Source organism: Miniopterus natalensis, chromosome 11, assembly GCF_054644295.1.
Source record: "Miniopterus natalensis isolate mMinNat1 chromosome 11, mMinNat1.hap1, whole genome shotgun sequence".
Taxonomy (NCBI): Eukaryota; Metazoa; Chordata; class Mammalia; order Chiroptera; family Miniopteridae; genus Miniopterus; species Miniopterus natalensis.
In genome coordinates this window covers 42378133-42400436 of record NC_142091.1, presented here as the reverse complement: position 1 = coordinate 42400436, position 22304 = coordinate 42378133, and the positions used below count along the sequence as shown (strand labels likewise).

General features: G+C 54.8%; 1 protein-coding gene across 1 annotated transcript; it reads left to right on the top strand.

Moving 5' to 3' along the window:
- The first annotated feature begins 2167 nt into the window (after positions 1 to 2167).
- DCHS1 (dachsous cadherin-related 1) lies at positions 2168 to 21848 on the top strand. Its single transcript, XM_087821712.1, has 20 exons — positions 2168 to 4202; positions 8846 to 9034; positions 9132 to 9363; positions 9486 to 9722; positions 10056 to 11081; positions 11303 to 11496; positions 11704 to 11800; positions 11901 to 12058; positions 12256 to 13120; positions 13210 to 13449; positions 13530 to 13655; positions 14294 to 14503; positions 15512 to 16390; positions 16514 to 16627; positions 16800 to 17011; positions 17100 to 17254; positions 17433 to 17563; positions 17679 to 17962; positions 18312 to 18450; positions 18782 to 21848. Exons 1-20 carry the CDS (start codon positions 2415 to 2417, stop codon positions 21391 to 21393), a joined length of 9888 nt encoding a protein of 3295 aa, XP_087677838.1. The 5' UTR covers positions 2168 to 2414; the 3' UTR covers positions 21394 to 21848.
- Positions 21849 to 22304: the final 456 nt, after the last annotated feature.

Below are 22304 nucleotides of genomic sequence, written 5' to 3'. Positions count from 1 at the left end.
AGGTAACAGAGATGTAGAAGATTCCACAGAACACAGGACATTTGAACTGTATCTTGGAATTTGAGTAAAAGATGGCCAGTGTATAGAGGAAGTCTCAGACTGAAAGAATAGTTCATACAAGGCAAGGAGTTGGGAAGGAACATAGCAATGGGTTTAGTGCTGGAATGCAGGGTATGGTGGGAAAAGGAAAGGAGGGGCACACTGGAAAGATTGGCAGGACTCAGATCAGGAAGATGTATGAAGGAGGTTGGACTTTATATTTTGGGTCAGGAATTCTATACCTGGTGCCCATGAACCCCTTGAAACTGCAGGCACAGTTTGTATGTATGTGTACCTGCATTTTTTTCCATAGAGGAGCAGCAGTCTTCTGCTGTAAGTAACGGGGAACCAGTGGAAGCCTTTTGTCAGGAGTGGTTTTTTGAGAGCTGTATGGCTAGCTCTGGTCAAGTGGAGATGGATTAGATGATCCAAACCTGGAGGCTGAGAGGGGGACCAGTAATGAGCAGAATCAAAAGGAGAGATGACAAAGCTCACACTGGGAAGCAGCAGTGGGAATGAGAGGAAAGGGCACACTTAAGACATGTCTAGTGAGACATTTAGTTAGGTTTGGATGACTAATTGGAAATCAGACCGAAGAAAAGCAAGGAAGCCCGGAGAGCTTCTGGGTTTCTGGCCTGGACACCTGGATGAGTGGTGGTGCTGTTCACAGGAAAAAGAATGGAGGAAGAAACACAGCTTGAGGTGAAAGTAGGGGCTACACTGTGAAGAAGTCCAGAATATGGCTGGACATGCATCTCCAGAGCTCTCCAGAGCTGGAAATGGAGATTAGAAAGTCATCAGCAAGTAGATAGATAAAAAAATTATCGATACATTTGAATTGAAGGCATGGGAAAGGATATAATCTCCCAGGCAGAGTGTGGAGAGTGGGAAAGATGTGGTCAGGAATGAATCCTGAAGAGAACCAATTTTTTTTAATCTTCACTCAAGGATATGTTTTTCATTGATTTTAGAGACAAAAGAAGGGAGACAGACAGACGGACAAAGAGAGAAACATCAAATCGGTTGCCTCCTGTACACGCCCCGACCGGGGATCAAATCCGAAACCGGGATATGTGCTGGGACCAGGAATGGAATCTGAAACCTTTTGGTGCATGGGATGCTGCTCCCACCGACTGAGCCACCCGGGCAGGGCTGACGAGCACGAATTTTTAAAGGATGGGCAGAGGAAGAACTTACACAGGAGATAGAGGAGTGGACAGAGAAGTACCATGGAAGGAAGAGCTGGGGTTTCACCATGTGAAGCCAGGACAAGCAGGCTCCAAGGAGCCAATGATCCAGAAGGGCGCAGCAAGGGGAAGATCAGAAAAAGTGTCCGTTAGATGTAGAACACAGAAATGACTGGAAGCTCAGTGAAAGCAACGCCATAGGGGAGGAAGCCTTACTTCACAGAGGGTGGAGGGTGTGAGAAGTGAGAAACTGGAGGAAATGAATCAACCTTTCAAAGAGCGTTGCTCTCACTTAGTCACTAAATGCCTTCATGAGGCTTTAGGACTCCTCCTTCTTGAACTTCAGCAGCATTTGAAACCCTGGCTCCCCTTAGCTTCAGAGACACCTCCCCTCTCTGTTTCTCTCTCTCTCTGGCCAGTTAAGAATACCTTTGTCCAACTGATGATTCAAGCCAGAAATTTGCCCAGCATGCTTGTCTTCTCCCACTACTTCATCCCCTGCCTTCAAACAGTCACCAAGCCCTGTCTGTTCTACCTCCTAAACCTCCTGCAGACCTATCCACTTCTGTCATTTTCATTGCTAACACTCATCCGAGTCACCATCAAAGCAATGCCATCGCCTGGACTCCCACAAGTGTGTTACAAGGGCCGTTCTAAGATAACCATCCAGTCTGCGTGCCCCTTGTTTTCCCAAGGGCAGCGATAGTGATCTTCACAAAATGTACGTCATATCTTGGCACACCCCTTCTCAAAATACTTCTGTGGCTTCCATTTGCTTTTAGGATAAAGTCAAAATCATCAATATGGCTTATGAGTCCCTGCTCCGTTTGACTGGGAGTCTGAGGGCATTCAGACCTGAACAATAGGAACAAAACAATCTGCTGAGAGGGGGGTCAGGGTGGGATGGGAACCTGCCAGGGAAAGACTGGAGCGGGGCTGGAAGAGTCCTAAAGCAGAGGTTTCCTGGGCCCAAGATGGGTGTGAGGGAGCACAAGGCTTAGACCGCAGTCTCCCTGAATTGTTGATTCCTTCCCCATCGTGACCTTTTTTCTTCCACTTTACTTGCAGGTCAGGGAGCCTGTGCTGGAGCCAGGGCCTGAGCTGGACCTGATCCAAAGCCTGAGATCAAGCTGGGCCCAGAGCCTGGCCTAGAGCCGAAGCCCAAGTCACATCTGGACTGTGCCTGTCATGCAGAAGGAGCTGGGCTCTGCGCTTTCCTGCACTGGCATGCAGAGCCCCAGACCCCGCCCCCTGCTCCCACTGCTGCTACTGCTGCTGGGGGCCAGGGTGTCAGGAGCCTGGGGTCAGGCCGGGAGCTTGGACCTACAGATTGATGAGGAGCAGCCGGCAGGCACACTGATCGGGGACATCAGTGCAGGGCTTCCGGCAGGCACAGCAGCACCCCCCATGTACTTCATCTCTGCGCAGGAGGGCAGTGGTGTGGGCACAGACTTGGCCATCGATGAGCACAGTGGGGTGGTCCGTACAGCCCGTGTCTTGGACCGTGAGCGGCGGGATCGCTACCGCTTCACTGCAGTTACTCCTGACGGCGCCACCGTGGAAGTTACTGTGCGAGTGGCTGACATCAATGACCATGCTCCAGCCTTCCCGCAGGCTCGTGCTGCCCTGCAGATACCTGAGCACACAGCTCTTGGCACCCGCTACCCACTAGAGCCTGCTCGTGATGCAGATGCTGGCCGCTTAGGAACCCAGGGCTATGCGCTGTCTGGTGATGGGGCTGGAGAGACCTTCCGGCTGGAGACACGCCCTGGTCCCGATGGGGCCCCAGTTCCCGAGCTGGTAGTTACTGGGGAGCTGGACCGAGAGAACCGCTCACACTATATGTTGCAACTGGAGGCCTACGACGGTGGTTCACCTCCCCGAAGGGCCCAGGCCCTGCTGGATGTGACACTGCTGGACATCAATGACCATGCCCCAGCCTTCAATCAGAGCCGCTATCATGCTGTGGTGTCCGAGAGCCTGGCCCCCGGCAGCCCAGTCTTGCAGGTGTATGCGTCTGACGCCGATGCCGATGCCAATGGGGCTGTGACCTATGAGATCAACCGGAGACAGAGCGAGGGTGATGGACCCTTCTCCATTGATGCACACACGGGGCTGCTGCGGCTGGAGCGGCCACTGGACTTCGAGCAACGGCGGGTCCACGAACTGGTGGTGCAGGCACGGGATGGTGGGGCTCACCCTGAGCTGGGCTCGGCCTTTGTGACTGTGCATGTGCGAGATGCCAATGACAATCAGCCCTCCATGACTGTCATCTTCCTTAGCGCAGATGGTTCCCCCCGAGTGTCAGAGGCTGCCCCACCTGGCCAGCTTGTTGCTCGCATCTCTGTGTCAGACCCAGATGATGGTGACTTTGCCCACGTCAATGTGTCCCTGGAGGGTGGAGAGGGCCACTTTGCCTTAAGTACTCAGGACAGCGTCATCTACCTGGTGTGCGTGGCTCGGCAGCTGGATCGGGAGGAGCGGGACGCCTATAACTTGCGGGTTACTGCCACCGACTCAGGCTCACCCCCGCTGAGGGCTGAGGCTGCCTTTGTGTTGCATGTCACTGATGTCAATGACAATGCACCTGCCTTTGACCGCCAGCTCTACCGACCTGAGCCCCTGCCTGAGGTTGCACTGCCTGGCAGCTTTGTGGTGCGGGTGATGGCCCAGGATCCTGACCAGGGCACCAATGGTCAGGTCACCTATAGCCTGGCTCCAGGCACCCACACCCGCTGGTTCTCCATTGACCCCACCTCAGGCATCATCACCACGGCTGCCTCTCTGGACTATGAGTTAGAACCCCAGCCACAGCTGATTGTGGTGGCCACAGATGGGGGCTTGCCTCCTCTCACCTCCTCTGCCACAGTTAGTGTGGCCCTGCAAGATGTGAATGATAATGAACCTCAGTTCCAGAGGACTTTCTACAATGCCTCACTGCCTGAGGGCACCCAGCCTGGAACCTGCTTTCTACAGGTAGGTAAGCCCTGCACACAGCAGGATGCTGCTATGGGCAGGAGTGGATCAGAGGGCCACAGGGGAGCTCAGAGCAAGAACCAAGCTTTGCAGGTCTGTGATAGTGACTTATGCCAGAGGGTTTGGTCCTATTCTATAAGCTCCAAAGTCTGTGCAGAGGGTAAGGGTTGTGAAAAGATGAGAGAGCAGGGTGCAAGAGCTGGGCTAGGTAATTTCGGTAGTTGAGGGAATTAAGATTGAGTCTAGAGAAAAAGTGTCTTATGGTGTTAAGAATTAACTTACCTACTATAAGTCTGGCACTGTGCTGGGCCCTGGGAACAAAGAAAAGAGACAGTCTTATTTCCAGGCAGCTCCCAATGTAGGTGAAGAGATACACCAGTACCTAGTGCTATAGCAAGCGGCATATGAGCTGCTATGGAAGCCCAGAGGATGAGCCTTTGATGAACCAATGAGACTTTATCGAATGGATAATACGGGGCGGGAGAGGGGGGCGGTGAACAGGGATTCCAGGACCACAGAAAGAGCTGCAGAATACCATGATGTGTTGAGGGGACTGCATTTTCAGGTTGGCCTCAGCTGTGCTGATGAGAAAGAGTTCGGGGAGACAAGATTGTAGAAAGAAGCCAGATTACAAGCTTTGACTTTATCTTAAAAATCATAGGGAGCCAATAAGGAGATCTAGGCAAATCTGACATGTCTTTTGGAAAGATCATTTTAGCTGTACCACGGAGTATGGATGCCGGAGGGGAGACTGGAGGCACGGAGGCCTCTTAGATTAGTGCTTGAAGTCTTTATGTCTCAGAAGTCCACCAGACCCCTAAACATCTTCTCAGGGGCTCCCTGCTGGCCTAGACTTCCAGGCCAGTGCCTGGGCAACCGCCTCCCTTCTGGCCAGACTCTGAGTATTTGCCTGCCTACTGCTGCTGAGCTCCCACCCACTCTCTCTTGTGTTTACTGTCCCTCTTGGCCCAGAACCAATGGGCTATGCCTTCCAAACTTCTTCCTCCTCACTAGTGCCTGAAGCAAGAGGGCAACTCTCCAGGTGGTTTCCTGGAGTTTTTACTGTTAGTAACCATAGGGAAGCAGGCATAAAAATAACCAGTGGGTGTTCACAATGATTACAAGAAGTCTTAATATTTGGTTCACTCAATATACATTTAGAGTATTTACCATGTGCCAGTCGTTGCATTAGGGACACAGAATTCACAGTAATGAATGAGTTATTTGCCACCCCACCCCCCAATACACACATACCCTTCATGGAGTGTATGTGTGTACTGTGTGTACACATGGAGTGTATGTGTTCTAGAGGGGAGATTCCTGTGCAAAGAAACAGTTTTACTGCAGTAAGAAAACTTCCACGATGGGGATACATGTGAGGTACAGCTAGGCAATATTAATGTCTTCCCAAAAGTCAGGACCCTTGAGCTCAGACTTAAAGGGTAAGCAGGAGTTTATGAGGCGACCAGACAGGGGAGAATCTGACTTGTTCAAGGGCCTACAGCGACTCAGTGTCTCTGGAGTTTAAGGTGTGAGATGGGAGAGTGGGAGATGAGACTATGCAGGGAGGCCAGACAGTGAAAAGTCCAGCCAAGCCAAGGTGTTTGAGCTTTTTCTTCAGGGAACATTGAAGCTCTCTGAGTAGAGGAGTAATATGATTATATTTGTTTTCTCAAAAAATGCTTTTGACAATCAGTGTAGAGCAGTGGTTCACAGCTCGAGGTAATTTTGCTCTCTGGAGGGGACATTTGGCAATGTCCAGAGACATTTTTGATTGTCACAACTGGTGGGGTGCTACTGGTATCTAGTGGGTAGAGGCCAGGGATCCTATAATGAACACGACAGCACCACAGCAAAGAACTGTCTGGTCCAAAATGTGAGTCGTGCTGCCATTGAGAAACTCTGGTGTAGAGAAAGGATAGGAGGATCAGACAGCCACAAGAAGGGAATTTTAACAGTTCAGGAGAAAAACACCTCAGGCCTAGGTCAGGACAGTGATAATGGTGATGGAAAGAAATAGACAAATAGGAGAGATAATGAGGATTTACTTAGTCCCTGGTTGATTGATTTACCGGGAGAGGAAAAAGGAAGAACACATTTCTGGCTTGAGCAACTGCGTGGATGGAAGAGTCATTAGAGAGGGGTTTGGAATGATCATGCCTTTAGTTTTGGACAGGTTGGATTTAAGGTGCCTGTGGGACCTCCAAGTGGAGATGCTGAGCAGGCATCTATATGTACAAGTTTGGAGCTTAGAGGAATGATCTGGGTCAAAGTACAGACAATGGTCAAAGCCATGGAAGTGGAAGAGAAGGCCCTAAGCGAGTGTGTAGCGTGAGAAAAGGCCAAGGAGAGATTCCGGGGAACAAAAACGTGTAAGAACAGGCAGAGTAAGGGGAGGCAAAGGAAGACGGGGGTTGGGGAAGCAGTGGAAGAAGCAGGAGAGCGTAGTGGCAACAATTCTCCTTTCCTGGAGAGGAGGTCAGGATGGGCTGATAGTAAGTTTGTGGTCTGTTAGGAATTTTAGAGGGTTCACAGATAAGGGTCTTTACCTTCTCCTTGAAATAGTGCATTTGATGAGAGCTTTGTGTGGGGTGGGGACAAGAGGAGAGAGAGGAGGTTACGTATGGCTTTTGGGAGAGGTTGCTGACATGGTTGGACTGTGCAGCAGGGCGGAGAGCCTGCTGAAATGGAGACTGTGCATTTGCAGTGGAACCTCTGAGCAGGGGCTGCACAGGCCAGGAAATTCACTTTGCCTTGGTCATTTCCAGTCAATGGCTGCTGCACCTTCTGGGGTCAGTTCCTGACAACTTCCCCTGACCACTATTTATTGCTTTCTTCCTGCAGCGAGTCAGAGGGCAAAGGTCTTTAACAGCTTCTGGAGATGGTGCCGCAGCTGTGCTGCAGCCCGCAGGCTTGATGCAGGGGAAGTTGGTCTCCTGGGATATCCGGGCCCACGGCCACGTAAAGTGTTGGAGCTGGAACTGTTTCCAGGGTCCAGCCATGGCAGGGTCTTAGTGTCTCTCGGGAGGGTAAACAATGGCACAAATCACTTCTGTCAAGGGCCTGGGCAACCATCAGAAGTCCTTGGCCAGCCTTCTCCCTGAGCAACATTTTCCGGCTCAGAAAGGGAAACTCTCCAGCTTCCTTTTACAGCATATCATGACCCTGAGGCCCTTGTATCCACAAAGAGCACTTTGTCACAGGCTATAGCAGTCGGCACCAGCTAGTCCACTATTGAGGCCCCTAATGTGCACCCATGGTATAAAAACTCAGTTTGAAAGAAGTTTTTGTTGTAAGGCATGGCAATCAGAATGTCCGTTTACTCAATGAACAAATATACATAGAGTACCTAGGGTACGTCTGGCCTTGTCCTGGGCTTAGGAGCTCCCAGAATGGTGTCTCCTGCTGATTTGACCCTGAAATGTTCAGAGACTCCTGACATTGGTGTCCAGTCATTCAGCTTTTTCTGAACCAGTCTGGGAGATGACCAGGAATTAACTAGGAAAGGCTTTCCCTACTTCTTAGTTTTGGGGACCCCACCCCACAACCGAATGACCTCAATATTGGACTTGCAATATAGACATGCAATTCTCCCTCTCTCACTTCCAAGGAGGTTGGCCTGAGAGGTGAAGGAAGGGTAACGATGCATGAGCCACATCCATAAATCCATAAAGCAGACTTGATCATTCCCAGTGATCAAATTCCAGTATCATAGATCTCATTCTGTAATGACCAAACTCAAAAAAGAGTAAGCCTATGATGTCAGCCTCTATAATTCTATCGGTCAGCCAGTTCCCTGCTTGGAGTGATTATGAGACCTGGTGATGGTTATTAACTCCCTGTGATCCACCAGGAATTTGCGGTCACAGCCCTTTAGCACTGTTCTTCATAAGTGCAGTTGGTCCTCCTCAAACTCTGCAGATTCTATATTTGTGAACTTGCTGACTCTCTAAAACTTAAGTGTGACCCAAAAATCAATACTCATGGAACTTTTGTGGTCACTCTCAGACATGTGCAGATCACTGAAAAATTCAAGTCGCCCAACGTATACATTTCCAGCTGAGGTTGAACATGGCAAGGCTCTGCATTCATGTTTCAGCTCTTCTACTGTATACAAGGGTCCTTTATGCAGTCTATTTAGTGCCATGTTTTTTGCATTTTTGTGCTTTTTTTTTTTTTGGTGATTTTGCTGTTTAAAATGGTCCCCAGGTGTGGTGCTGAAGAGCTTGTCTAGAGTTCCCAAGCACAAGAAGGCTGTGATGAGCTTTATGGAGAAAACAGTATGTGTATTTAGATAAGTTTCATTCAGATAAGTTATAGTGCCATTGGCCATGTGTTCAACATTAATGAATCAACAATATATATTAAATTAGGTGTCTTTAAACAGAAACACATATAAAACATGGTTATGTACTGACTAGTTGACAAAAACATTGTGAGGAGAGGCTCACAGAAACCTCACACAGGCAATGAGGTCTGGTCTAGGCTTGGGTTTTGGTGTATGTCCTACTAGTTCCCTCTGTGTGTCCACCGTCCAGAGACTCAGCCCCAGCTGGCCCAGGGCCTGTGCCTTCTAATTGCCATGTGGCTCTGGCTTTTCTGGCCAAAAAGATGATGCATCACTCACCCTAGCCTCTCCACAGGTGACAGCCACAGATGCAGACAGTGGCCCATTTGGCCTCCTCTCCTATTCCTTGGGCGCTGGACTTGGGACCTCAGGGTCTCCCCCTTTCCGCATTGATGCCCACAGTGGTGATGTGTGCACAACCCAGACCCTGGACCGTGACCAGGGGCCCTCAAGCTTCGACTTCACCGTGACTGCTGTGGATGGGGTGAGTAGGCAGACCATGGGCAGGTTGGAACACTGGGATAGAGTATTCACCAGGGCCAGACAAGATCCATCTGACTTATGGCTACATATCTCACCAGGGAGGCCTCAAGTCCATAGTGTATGTGAAGGTATTTGTGTCAGACGAGAATGATAACCCACCTCAGTTCTATCCACGGGAGTATGCTGCCAGTCTGAGTGCCCAGAGTCCACCAGGCACAGCCGTGCTGAGGGTGCGTGCCCATGACCCTGACCAGGGGCCCCATGGGCGACTCTCCTACCACATCCTGGCTGGCAATAGCCCCCCACTCTTTACCTTGGATGAGCACTCAGGTGAGGATCCTGCCATACCTAGAGTTTATCCCCCATCCCCCTCCCACCTGCCTAAATGAAGTACTGCCCCCCTTTCAACTCCATTGTTTCCTTATACATCTCTGCTCTATCCCTCCTCCTAGGGCTGTTGGCAGTAGCCTGGCCCTTGGCCAGACAGGTCAACTCTGTGGTGCAGCTGGAGATTGGGGCTCAGGATGGAGGTGGCCTGAAGGCAGAGCTCAGTGCCCGAGTCAACATCAGCATTGTGCCTGGAACCCCCATACCGCCCATATTTGAACAACTACAGTATGTCTTTTCTGTGCCAGAGGATGTGGCACCAGGCACCAGTGTGGGCATAGTCCAGGCACACAACCCACCAGGTATCATTTATCATTATGCCCACTTGGTGCCATACCTAGACACCCCAGTAAAACCCTGGAGCTCCATCTCAGGGTACCCTGGATAGCTCCAGTCAACACACTCTGGTTCCAATTCCCAACACCTTCTTGGGCATATGTAGACATTCTGCTTTATTCCCAAGTACATGAATATTACCCTAATGCCACCTAGCTTCTCTGCCAACACCTCCCTCTCCCCCTAATCCTTTGAAAGGCACAGGCATGAGCATTTTGTAGCCCCTCTTGGGTTCAGAGCCTGGCCCCAACTCAGTAGGTGCCCCTCCATTTCTTTCCTGACCCTTCTCTACTCCCTAGGTCGCTTGGGGCCTGTGACACTCACCCTATCAGGCGGGGATCCTCGAGGACTCTTCTCCCTAGATGCGACCTCCGGGCTGTTAAAGACACTTCGCCCTCTGGACCGGGAGCTGCTGGGGCCAGTGCTGGAGCTGGAGGTGCAGGCAGGTAGTGGAGTGCCCCCAGCTTTCACTGTGGCTCGGGTGCGTGTGCTGCTGGATGATGTGAATGACAATTCCCCAGCCTTCCCTGCACCTGAAGACACCGTGTTACTGCCACCAAGCACTGCCCCAGGGACCCTCATCTATACACTGCGTGCTCTGGACCCCGACTCAGGCATTAACAGTCGAGTCACTTTTAACCTTCTTGCTGGAGGTGGCGGGGTGTTCACTGTGGACCCCACAACGGGCCACATACGACTTATGGGACCTTTGGGGCCCCCAGGGGGGCCAGCACATGAACTGGACCTGGAAGCCCGAGATGGGGGCTCCCCACCCCGCACCAGCCACTTTCGACTTCGGGTGGTGGTACAGGACTTGGTTACCCGTGGGCTGGCTCCTCACTTTGACAGCCTTACCTACCGTGTGGACCTGCCCTCAGGCACCACCCCTGGAACTCAGGTTCTGCAAGTGAAGGCTCGAGCACCTGATGGGGGCTCTGTCACCTACCACCTTGCAGGAGATGGGCCAAGTAGCCCTTTTGGCCTAGAGCCACAGAGTGGGTGGCTGTGGGTGCGGGCAGCACTGGACCGTGAGTCCCAGGAGCTGTACACACTAAAGGTAATGGCAGTGTCGGGGTCCAAAGCTGAGTTGGGGCAGCAGACAAGCACAGCCACTGTAAGGGTCAGCATCCTCAACCAGAATGACCACAGCCCCCGCTTGTCTGAGGAGCCCACCTTCCTAGCTGTGGCAGAGAACCAGCCCCCAGGGACCAGTGTGGGCCGGGTCTATGCCAGTGACCGAGACTCTGGACCCAATGGACGTCTGACCTACAGCCTGCGACAGGTGTCAGAAGACAGCAAGGCCTTCCGCATCCACCCCCAGACTGGTGAGTCCTGGCATCCAAATTCTGAGACCCTGTGGCCTCATCCTCAGACTGGTGAACACCCAGACAGGATCCCCAGAGCCTGGTCATGAAGACCGGGACTAAGCCTGGAGTTTCACCATGAGATTCTCTCCCACACACCCCAAGCCTCAGCTTCTCAGTTACAGGTCTCTGGCTCTGCATCCCTAGCTAGCCCATACATGATCCCTCTCCTGCACTCCCAGGAGAAGTGACCACACTCCAAACCCTGGACCGAGAGCGGCAGAGCAGCTACCAGCTCCTGGTGCAGGTGCAGGATGGAGGGAGCCCACCCCGCAGTACCACAGGCACCATGCACATCGCAGTGCTCGACCTCAACGACAACAGTCCCACCTTCCTGCAGGCTTCCGGGGCTGCTGGCGGGGGCCTCCCTATACAGGTATGTGAGGCAGAAGGACCCTGCTCCGAAGAAGTGAGAGGGAATGGGTGCCTCCTCATAAAGCTGTAGGTGTAGGTGAGATGATTTTTGGAATAGGTGTGAGAGCAAAACAAGGGCTCTACGTGCACACAGGTGAGGGGAACTCCATCCTGAGTTGTTTCAGGAATCCAAAAGAGACAACTGTAGGTGAGTTGTGTGTCCCCACAGGTAGCAGATCGAGTGCCTCCAGGAACACTGGTGACAACTCTTCAGGCCAAGGATCCAGATGAAGGGGAGAATGGGACCATCCTGTACACTCTGACTGGTATGGGGGTGGAGAGAAGGGAATTGATGGGTGTGGCACACCCTCATGACCTGTTCAGCTCTGGGACCCAAGCCTTCACCCTTCCACTGCCGGTCCCCAGGTCCTGGCTCAGAGCTCTTCTCTCTGCACCCTCACTCGGGGGAGTTGCTCACTGCAGCACCCCTGATCCGAGCAGAGCGGCCCCACTATGTGCTGACGCTGAGTGCTCACGACCAAGGCAGCCCTCCTCGGAGCTCCAGCCTCCAGCTGCTGGTGCAGGTATAGCTGCCCTCCTCCAATCTGTCTGTCCATTTGGCCACCGCTGTGGGCCCACCTCCAACAGCTCCACCTTCGTTGGGTCTTTCCCCCTCCTCTCAGGCTACTCTGAGCACCCTTCCTGCTACCCATCGGGCCAACCCAGACCCCCTTTTACACGGGTCCCCCTGATTTCTTCCTCCCGCCTCGGTCCACAACAGGTGCTTCCCTCAGCTCACTTGGCTGAGCCCCTGCCAGATCCTTCAGAACCAGACCCCACGGCCCCGGTGCCTGTCGTGCTGACGGTGACAGCAGCCGAGGGGCTGCAGCCCGGCTCCCTGTTGGGCTCGGTGGCGCCGCCGGAGCCCGCGGGGGTGGGAGCACTCACCTACACCCTGGTGGGCGGAGCGGATCCAGACGGCACCTTCGCGCTGGAGGCGGCCTCCGGGCGCCTGTACCTGGCGCGGCAGCTGGACTTCGAGGCGGGCCCGGCGTGGCGCGCGCTCACGGTGCGCGCCGAGGGACCGGGCGGCGCGGGCGCGCGGCTGCTGCGCGTACAGGTGCGCGTGCAAGACGAGAACGAGCACGCGCCCGCCTTCGCCCGCGACCCGCTGGCGCTGGCGCTGCGGGAGAACCCGGAGCCCGGCGCTGTGCTGTACACTTTCCGCGCGTCGGACGCCGACGGTCCCGGCCCCAACAGCGACGTGCGCTACCGCCTGCTGCGCCAGGAGCCGCCCGCGCCCGCGCTGCGCCTGGACGCGCGCACCGGGGCGCTGAGCGCTCCGCTGGGCCTGGACCGGGAGAGCACGCCCGTCATGCTGCTGCTCGTGGAAGCCACTGACCGACCGGCCAACGCCAGCCGCCGCCGCACGGCGCGCGTCTCCGCCCGTGTCTTTGTCACCGATGAGAACGACAACGCGCCCGCCTTCGCCTCGCCCTCGCGGGTGCGCCTCCCGGAAGATCAGCCGCCTGGGCCCGTGGCGCTGCACGTGGTCGCCAGGGACCCGGACCTGGGCGAGGCCGCGCGCGTGACCTACCGCCTGGCCGCCGGCGGGGACGGCTGCTTCCGGCTGCACCCGAGCTCTGGTGAGTGGGGTCCGGCCGCCGGTACGAGGAGGGAGTGATGCGGGGGGAGTGTGGAGATTGCCCTCCAACCTGCTCCACTGCGCACCTAGGAGCGCTGTCCCTGGTGCGGCCGCTGGACCGCGAACACCGCGCTGAGCACTTTCTGACGGTGGTGGCCTCGGACCACGGCTCCCCGCCGCGCTCAGCCACACAGCTCCTCACCGTCAGCGTCGCCGACGTCAACGACGAGGCACCCGCTTTCCAGCAGCAGGAGTACAGCGTCCTCTTGCGGGAGAACAGCCCGCCCGGCACATCTCTGCTAACTCTGCGGGCAACCGACCCGGACCTGGGTAAGACCTTGAGGGGCGGGGGAGTTGAGAGAAGGTGGACTGGGGCAAAAAAGACCACCCTCCGTGCTGCCTCTCCTCAGGGGCCAATGGGCAAGTGACATATGGAGGCATCTCTGGCGAGAACTTCTCCCTGGACCCAGACACTGGAGTTCTCACAACTCTTCGGGCCCTGGATCGGGAGGAGCAGGAGGAGATCAACCTGACAGGTACACATTGACAGGACCCGGAAAGCCTGAGAGGCGTTGTAAGCTCCAGTGTTAGGTAGGCAAACCCCCAAATTACCTTCTAGAAGCTGCCACCTATTGTAGCACAGCTTCTGTTACATTTTTTGGATCCTTTTGGGGATTCAGCAGTTTGGCCAAGTGCAGGGTCAGCTGCTTCTAGGCTGTCACCAGTGTGCACAAGCTCTCAAATGCATAATGTCACAGCTGTAACCTCTAGGATTCCCTCAGATTACACTGCAGACATCTAACAGAGGAGCATATTGTTACTGAGTACCTGAGAGGTGAAGTGGCTTTCTCAAGCTAACACAGCTTGAAAATGGCAAAGCTGGACCCAGATCTTCAGATACCTCATTTAGTGTCTTTTCTGTCACACAGCCATTAATCCAAGATATATCTTGCATGCACCACGCATGAATGGTGGGGAAAAAATAACATCCCTGACACCTGTCTATTTATGTGTGCATGTCCACATGTAGGCACCTGTGTGCTTGTGGGGTGTGGAGAGATGGACATTTTCTGTTTTGTGTGTGTACCTGGTGAACACATATGAACACTATGTGGTGTGGATTTCTCCGTGGGATGGGAGCAGGCTGGAGCTCACTGATTTTGCTTCCTCACAGTGTATGCCCGGGACAGGGGATCACCCCCTCTGTTGACCCATGTCACAGTGCGAGTGGCTGTAGAGGATGAGAATGACCATGCCCCCACCTTTGGGAGTACCCGTCTCTCCCTGGAAGTGCCCGAGGGCCAGGACCCCCAGACCCTTACCATGCTGCGGGCCTCTGACCCAGATGTGGGAGCAAACGGGCAACTGCAGTACCGCATCCTGGGTGAGAACCTTCGCAGTACCTGCTCCACGTTGGCCTAAGTCAAACTCAGTCAGTGTGCGAGGGTCTCCTTTCCTTCCCTTTGTGCATCCCTCTTTTTCTTTCATGCATATGTCTGTGTCTCTGCATGTCTCCTGTGCTTCAGCTCTTTATCTCCCTCTATGTCTCTGTTTTTAACTTTTGTTTCTTTTTCTTTCTTGTCTCTCCCTGTAGAGCAGTTGTTCTCAAACTTTTTGGACTCAGGGACCCTTAACATTCCTAATTTTTGAGATTCCTGAAGAGCTTTTGTTTATATAATAGTACGATATGTCATTATAATAAGTATGTAATATAAGTATATAAGTATGTCTATTTACTATACTAGATATTAAAGCTGAGTAGATTATAAAATATTACAAAGCAAGCCAGTGAAGTATATACTACTTGCCATATTTCTGCATAGGCGCATGTTAGGGTTTCAAATAATAATTTGTTGGATAGTAATGAGGTTGCAAAGATTATAGCAGGTGTAACTGAAGGTAAGCCAGCAAAAACTGAATGGATCTCTGAGCATATTTATGTTCTAAACTTTCTATCTAGAATATTCTAGGAAACACAAGAATATATCAGCACACATTCCATTAACCATCCAAGTGATGATGTCATTCCATGTACCATCTGGACTGCACTGTACATTGAGAGATAGGATGAAAAAGGCATGTAATGTCTTAGCATTGCTCTGAACGTAGTTTTGATCTTATGTATCCCTTGAAAGGGTCTCAGGGGAGTTCCCATACCACACTCTTAAGATCATCTGCTTTATAGAATCTTTCTTTACCTGTGTTTCTCTTTGTTTCTCTGCCTTTCTCCCATTTTCCCTCTTTCTCTCTCTGTTTTTCTCCTCCTTTCTCTCCCCATTTCCTTTCTCTCCCGCCCCTCCCCTCTATCTCATTCTTTGCTGTTGCCTATAAATCAGCCACACTCCCATGGGCTGATACATGTGTGTTTATGTGTGCATGCCCTTCTCTGCAGATGGGGATCCGTCAGGAGCCTTTGTCCTAGATATAGCCTCTGGGGAGTTTGGTACCATGAGACCACTAGACCGGGAGGTGGAACCAACATTCCAGCTGCGGATAGAGGCCCGGGATGGAGGCCAGCCAGCTCTCAGTGCCACTCTGCTTGTGACAGTGACAGTGCTGGATGCCAATGACCATGCCCCAGCCTTTCCTGTGCCTGCCTACTCTGTGGAGGTGCCTGAGGATGCACCTACAGGGACTCTCCTGTTGCAGCTGCAGGCTCATGACCCTGATGCTGGGGCCAATGGCTATGTGACCTACTATCTGGGTGCAGGTGCAGCAGGAGCCTTTCTGCTGGAGCCTAGCTCTGGGGAACTGCGCACAGCCACAGCCCTAGATAGAGAGCAGTGTCCCAGCTACACCTTTACCGTGAGTGCGGTGGATGGTGCAGCTGCTGGGCCCCTGAGCACCACGGTACCTGTCACCATCACAGTGCGTGATGTTAATGACCATGCACCCACCTTCCCCACCAGTCCCCTGAGGCTGCGCCTGCCCCGCCCAGGCCCCAGCCTCAGCACCCCCACCCTGGCTCTGGCCACTCTGCGAGCCGAAGACCGTGATGCTGGTGCCAATGCCTCCATCCTCTATCGGCTGGCAGGCACACCACCTCCTGGCACCTCTGTGGACTCCTACACCGGTGAAATCCGTGTGGCCCGCTCCCCTGTAACCCTGGGCCTCCGGGATCGCGTGCTCTTCATTGTGGCCACTGACCTTGGCCGCCCTGCCCGTTCTGCCACCGGTGTGGTCATTGTTGGGCTACAGGGGGAATCTGAACGTGGACCTCGCTTTCCCCGTGCTAGTAGTGAAGCTGTGCTCCGTGAGAATGCACCCCCAGGTGGGTTCTGGCCACGTCTCCCAGCCTTATACCCCTGCATGGGCTGAGGTTACTCACTAAAAGTGACCCCCAAACTTCCTCAGCCTAGTGCTCACAGTCCAACCAATACCATCCTCTCTGCAGGGACTCCCATTGCCTCCCCCAAGGCTGTCCACGCAGGGGGCTCAAACGGACCAATCACCTACAGCATTCTCAGTGGGAATGAGAAAGGGACATTCTCCATCCAGCCTAACACAGGTAAGGGGCAGGAGCAGCAGGCCCTGTGAAGGGACAGGCTCCTGGAGGAGCTCCCCTTTGGGCCCAAGGAGGCGCTGGTGGGGGAGGGGCTGCCCTTGAGTAGGAGGCCCTCAGAGAGGGAGGCTTCAGGGCAAGGAAGAGACTGTCAGCGATGCATTCTGCCTCCTCCCAGGAGCCATCACAGTTCGCTCAGCAGAGGGGCTGGACTTTGAGGCAAATCCACGGCTGCGACTGGTGCTACAGGCGGAGAGCGGAGGAGCCTTTGCCTTCTCTGTGCTGACCCTAACCCTGCAAGATGCCAATGACAATGCTCCCCGCTTCCTACAGCCCCACTATGTGGCCTTCCTGCCTGAGTCAAGGCCCTTAGAGGGGCCCCTGCTGCAGGTATGGGATATGATGGGAAGATGTGGGGCAGGGCTGGTCAGACTTGTCTGTGCCCAGGTCAGTGCCAGCAGCCTCCTACTTCCACCAGGTGGAGGCAGATGACCTGGATCAAGGCCCCAGTGGACAGATCTCCTACAGTCTGGCTGCATCCCAGCCAGCACGGGGACTGTTCCATGTAGACCCAGCCACGGGCACTATCACTACCACAGCCATTCTGGACCGTGAGATCTGGGCAGAAACACGGTGAGCCCTGGCTCTATAGACCGCACCACCCCATCCTGTCTGGGTCCATCCAACTTCAAGCCCTTCCTTGAATTTCCCTCAATCCCTAGGCCACATCCTGAGTCTCTCTAGCCCTGCCCAGTGTTCTCCCTTATCCCCGGACCCCTCCCCCAATTATGCTCCACCTGATTGTGTCCAGGCTGGTCCTGATGGCCACAGACAGAGGAAGCCCAGCCCTGGTGGGCTCAGCTACCCTGACAGTGATGGTCATCGACACCAATGACAATCGCCCTACCATCCCCCAGCCCTGGGAGCTCCGAGTATCTGAAGGTGAGGGCTAGGTAAAGTAAGAGGTACAAAGGGTGATAGGACGGCACTATTCCCCACTCTGGGGCTTCAGAAGTGTCTTGGACCATGCTGAACACATTTGTCCCGTGTATTGCAGATGCACTATTGGGCTCAGAGATTGCACAGGTCACAGGGAATGACGTGGACTCTGGACCCGTGCTGTGGTATGTACTGAGCTCATCTGGACCCCAGGATCCTTTCAGCGTAGGCCGCTATGGAGGCCGTGTCTCCCTCACAGGCCCCCTGGATTTTGAGCAGCGTGACCGCTACCATCTGCAGCTGCTGGCACATGATGGGCCTCACGAGGGCCGTGCCAACCTCACGGTGCTCGTAGAGGATGTCAATGACAATGCACCTGTCTTCTCACAGAGCCTCTACCAGGTACCAGTGCCCCTGGATGTCCCCACACCTGGACCCAGGCTTGTTCGTGTTGGAGAGAAATGAGGAGGCTAGAAGTGTCTGAGATGGGCTGGACCTTAGAACTGACCTGGGGATGGAGCTCTGGGGGTGGGAAGTCCCATCTCAAACCAGTCTTGCAAGTCCTGGGTACTGTGTTCAGGTTCTTTGTCCCATGCCCCAAAATGGAGAAAGGTGGGCAATTCAAATACTAAGGAGTATGGGCTCTAAGCTGGAATGGATGCCAAGTAGGACTCCTGGGATCGACCTTCAGAACACAGGCTGAATGGGCAGCAGGGCAGCATGGCCATAAACATTTATCCTCACACCTCAGGTGACGCTGCTTGAGCACACGCCCCCAGGCAGTGCCATTCTCTCCGTCGCTGCCACTGACCGGGACTCAGGTGCCAATGGTCACATCTCCTACCACCTGGCTTCCCCTGCTGAGGGCTTCAGTGTTGACCCCAACAATGGTGCGTCCTTCCCGGGTCTGACTTCTTATCTTTGACTGTGTTGGGTCACATTCCGACCTCATTCCTAGAATTTCTTGCTGGAACTCTTAACTCCTAGATCTCTAACCCAGGGGGACGTTTCCTCCTTTGTCTCTATTATAAACCCTGTCCTGGCTGCATGTCTAGAAGCTGTTCCCTGAATCCTGGAGGCCATCCCATAATCTCCCAGCACACAGGCTGTTCCCTGGAGTCTGACTTCTGAAGCCATTCCTAGGCCCTGAAGGGTCACTTCCTCTGCTCACCCATAGCCTCTGCTGAATGCATGTTTCTCTCCATTCCCTTCTCATCTCAGGGACCTTGTTCACGACAGCAGGAACAGTGGCCTTGGGCCATGAGGGGCTAGGAGTGGTGGACGTGGTGCTGGAAGCACGAGATCATGGGATGCCAGGCCGGGCAGCTCGAGCCACAGTGCATGTACAGCTGCAGGACCAGAACGACCACGCCCCGAGCTTCACATTGCCCCACTACCGTGTGGCTGTGACCGAGGATCTGCCCCCTGGCTCCACCCTGCTCACCCTGGAGGCCACAGATGCCGATGGAAGCCGCACCCATGCCACTGTGGACTACAGCATCATCAGTGGCAACCGGGGACGAGTCTTCCAGCTAGAACCCCGTCTTGCTGAAGCTGGGGAGAGTGGTGGACTAGGCCCCCAGGCACTGGGATGCCTGGTGTTGCTTGAGCCTCTAGACTTTGAAAGCTTAACCCAGTACAATCTAACTGTGGCTGCAGCTGACCGGGGGCAGCCACCTCGCAGCTCAGCGGTGCCGGTCACCGTCACTGTGCTGGACGTCAACGACAACCCACCCGTTTTTACCCGAGCATCGTACCGCGTGGCAGTGTCCGAGGACACGCCTGTTGGAGCCGAGCTGCTGCATGTGGAGGCCTCTGACGCTGATCCTGGCCTTCATGGCCTCGTGCGTTTCACCCTCACCTCGGGTGACCCTTCAGGGCTCTTTGAGCTGGATGAGAGCTCGGGTGCCTTGCGACTGGCCCACCCCTTGGACTGTGAGACCCAGGTTCTACATCAGCTTGTAGTTCAGGCTGCTGACCCTGTGGGGGCACACTTTGCACTGGCACCAGTGACCATTGAGGTCCAGGATGTGAATGACCATGGCCCAACCTTCCCACTGAGCTTGCTCAGCACCAGCCTAGCGGAGAACCAGCCTCCAGGCACCCTTGTGACCACTCTGCATGCGATTGATGGGGATGCCGGGGCTTTTGGGAGGCTCCGCTACAGCCTGTTGGAGGCTGGGCCTGGGCCTGAGGGACGCGAGGCATTTGCACTGAACAGCTCAACAGGAGAGCTGCGGGCACGAGTGGCCTTTGACTATGAGCACACAGGAAGCTTCCAGCTGCTGGTGGGTGCTGCCGATGCTGGGAACCTCTCAGCCTCGGTCACTGTGTCAGTGCTGGTGACTGGTGAGGATGAGTATGACCCAGTATTCCTGGCTCCAGCTTTCCACTTCCAAGTGCCAGAAGGCGCCCGGCGTGGCCACAGCCTGGGTCACGTGCAGGCCACAGATGAGGATGGCGGTGCCGACGGCCTGGTGCTCTATTCCCTTGCCACCTCTTCTCCCTACTTTGGTATCAACCAGACTACCGGTGCCCTGTACCTGCGGGTGGACAGCCGAGCACCAGGCAGTGGGACAGGCCCCTCTGGGGGTGGGGGCCGGACCCGGCGTGAGGCATCACGAGAGCTGAGGCTGGAAGTGGTCGCACGGGGGCCTCTGCCCGGTTCAAGGAGTGCCACAGTGCCCGTGACTGTGGATATCACCCACACTGCCCTGGGCCTGGCACCTGACCTCAACCTGCTATTGGTGGGGGCTGTGGCCGCCTCCCTGGGAGTGGTGGTGGTACTTGCATTGGCGGCCCTGGTCCTTGGGCTGGTGCGGGCCCGTAGCCGCAAGGCAGAGGCAGCACCTGGCCCAATGTCACAGGCAGCACCCCTGGCCAGTGGCTCTCTGCAGAAGCTGGGCCGGGAGCCACCCAGCCCACCACCCTCAGAGCACTTGTATCACCAGACTCTCCCCAGCTATGGTGGGCCAGGAGCTGGAGGTCCCTACCCCCGGGGTGGCTCCCTGGACCCTTCCCATTCAAGTGGCCGAGGCTCAGCAGAGGCTGCAGAGGATGACGAGATCCGCATGATCAACGAGTTCCCCCGTGTAGCCAGTGTGGCCTCCTCCCTGGCTGCTCGTGGCCCCGACTCAGGCATTCAGCAGGATGCAGATGGACTGAGTGACACATCCTGCGAGCCACCTGCCCCCGACACCTGGTATAAGGGCCGAAAGGCAGGGCTGCTGCTGCCAGGTGCAGGAGCCACTCTGTACCGAGAAGAGGGGCCCCCAGCCACTGCCACGGCCTTCCTGGGGGGCTGTGGCCTGAGCCCTGCACCCACTGGGGACTATGGCTTCCCAGCAGATGGCAAGCCATGCGTGGCAGGTGCACTGACGGCCATAGTAGCTGGAGAGGAAGAGCTCCGGGGCAGCTATAACTGGGACTACCTTTTGAGCTGGTGCCCTCAGTTCCAGCCGCTGGCCAGCGTGTTCACAGAGATTGCCCGGCTCAAGGATGAGGCTCGGCCATGTCCCCCAGCTCCCCGTATTGACCCACCACCCCTCATCACTGCCGTGGCCCACCCAGGAGCTAAGTCTGTGCCCCCCAAACCAGCCAGCACAGCTGCAACCCGGGCCATCTTCCCACCGGCCTCTCACCGCTCCCCCATCAGCCATGAAGGCTCCCTGTCCTCAGCTGCCATGTCCCCCAGCTTCTCACCTTCACTGTCTCCTCTGGCTGCTCGCTCACCTGTTGTCTCGCCATTTGGGGTGGCCCAGGGCCCCTCAGCCTCAGCACTCAGCGCAGAGTCCGGCCTGGAGCCACCTGATGACACGGAGCTGCACATCTGACTGTGGCCCAGGCTGGGCCCCGACCTGGGACACCCACAGTGTCCCCAATGCAGGCCCCATCTGAGCCTGCCCTGGGCAGCCTCGGACCATGATTGGCCACAGGGGAAACCAGCTCCCCATCCCAAACTCTCCAGTGGGAGCAGCTCACATATCTAACCCTGGCCCCATCGGAGTACCAGCACCACAGAGGCCCTGTGGCACTGACCTGTGGCCAGGTCCAATGTGGGGAGAAATATGAAGGAGGCAGCAGCCCTGGGTTCTCCTCAGTGAGGGCTTTCTGCCCTGTGCAGCACCCTGAGATGGAGCTGAGACTTTATTTATTGGGGGTAGGGGGGATGGGCAAGGTCCTCCATCCTGTTTGGGCCCAGCTTCTTTGGGTTCCACTTACACCCCTGCCCCTTCCCAGAACCAAGTGCCAATTCTCACTCTGGAGCCTTAATAAACTGCAGTTTGTATCCAGCGTCTGGCTCAGTTCTGTGGGGGGCCAGAGGGATTGGAAGGCACCTGGCACATTGTGGACACCTCAGGAGGCACAGAGGGGTGGTAGGCACTGGCACCCAGGATGGCAATGGCACTGGGAGCCATCTCTCTGTAGTTGAACTTTCCCTTTAAGGCAGGAGGCCAGGAAGAAGGACAGTGACCAAGAGAGAGATTGTTTGGGTGAGGAGGGACCTTAGGGATGGTCAGCTCTAGGCCTTAGGGTCTTCAAGGAGGTAGGGGTAGATACAGGAGCAGCCAAGGGTTTATGTGTTTTTCTTGGAGCCACTATATATTCACATGCACTAGGAGCTCAAATGTGTTGAGCCTTTGCCATCAGACTCTTCTGAGCGATTTGCCTATTTTATCTGTAAATTTTCACTTCAGCCCTATAAGAAAGACCACTTTTAATATAACAGTTTATATTCTAAATA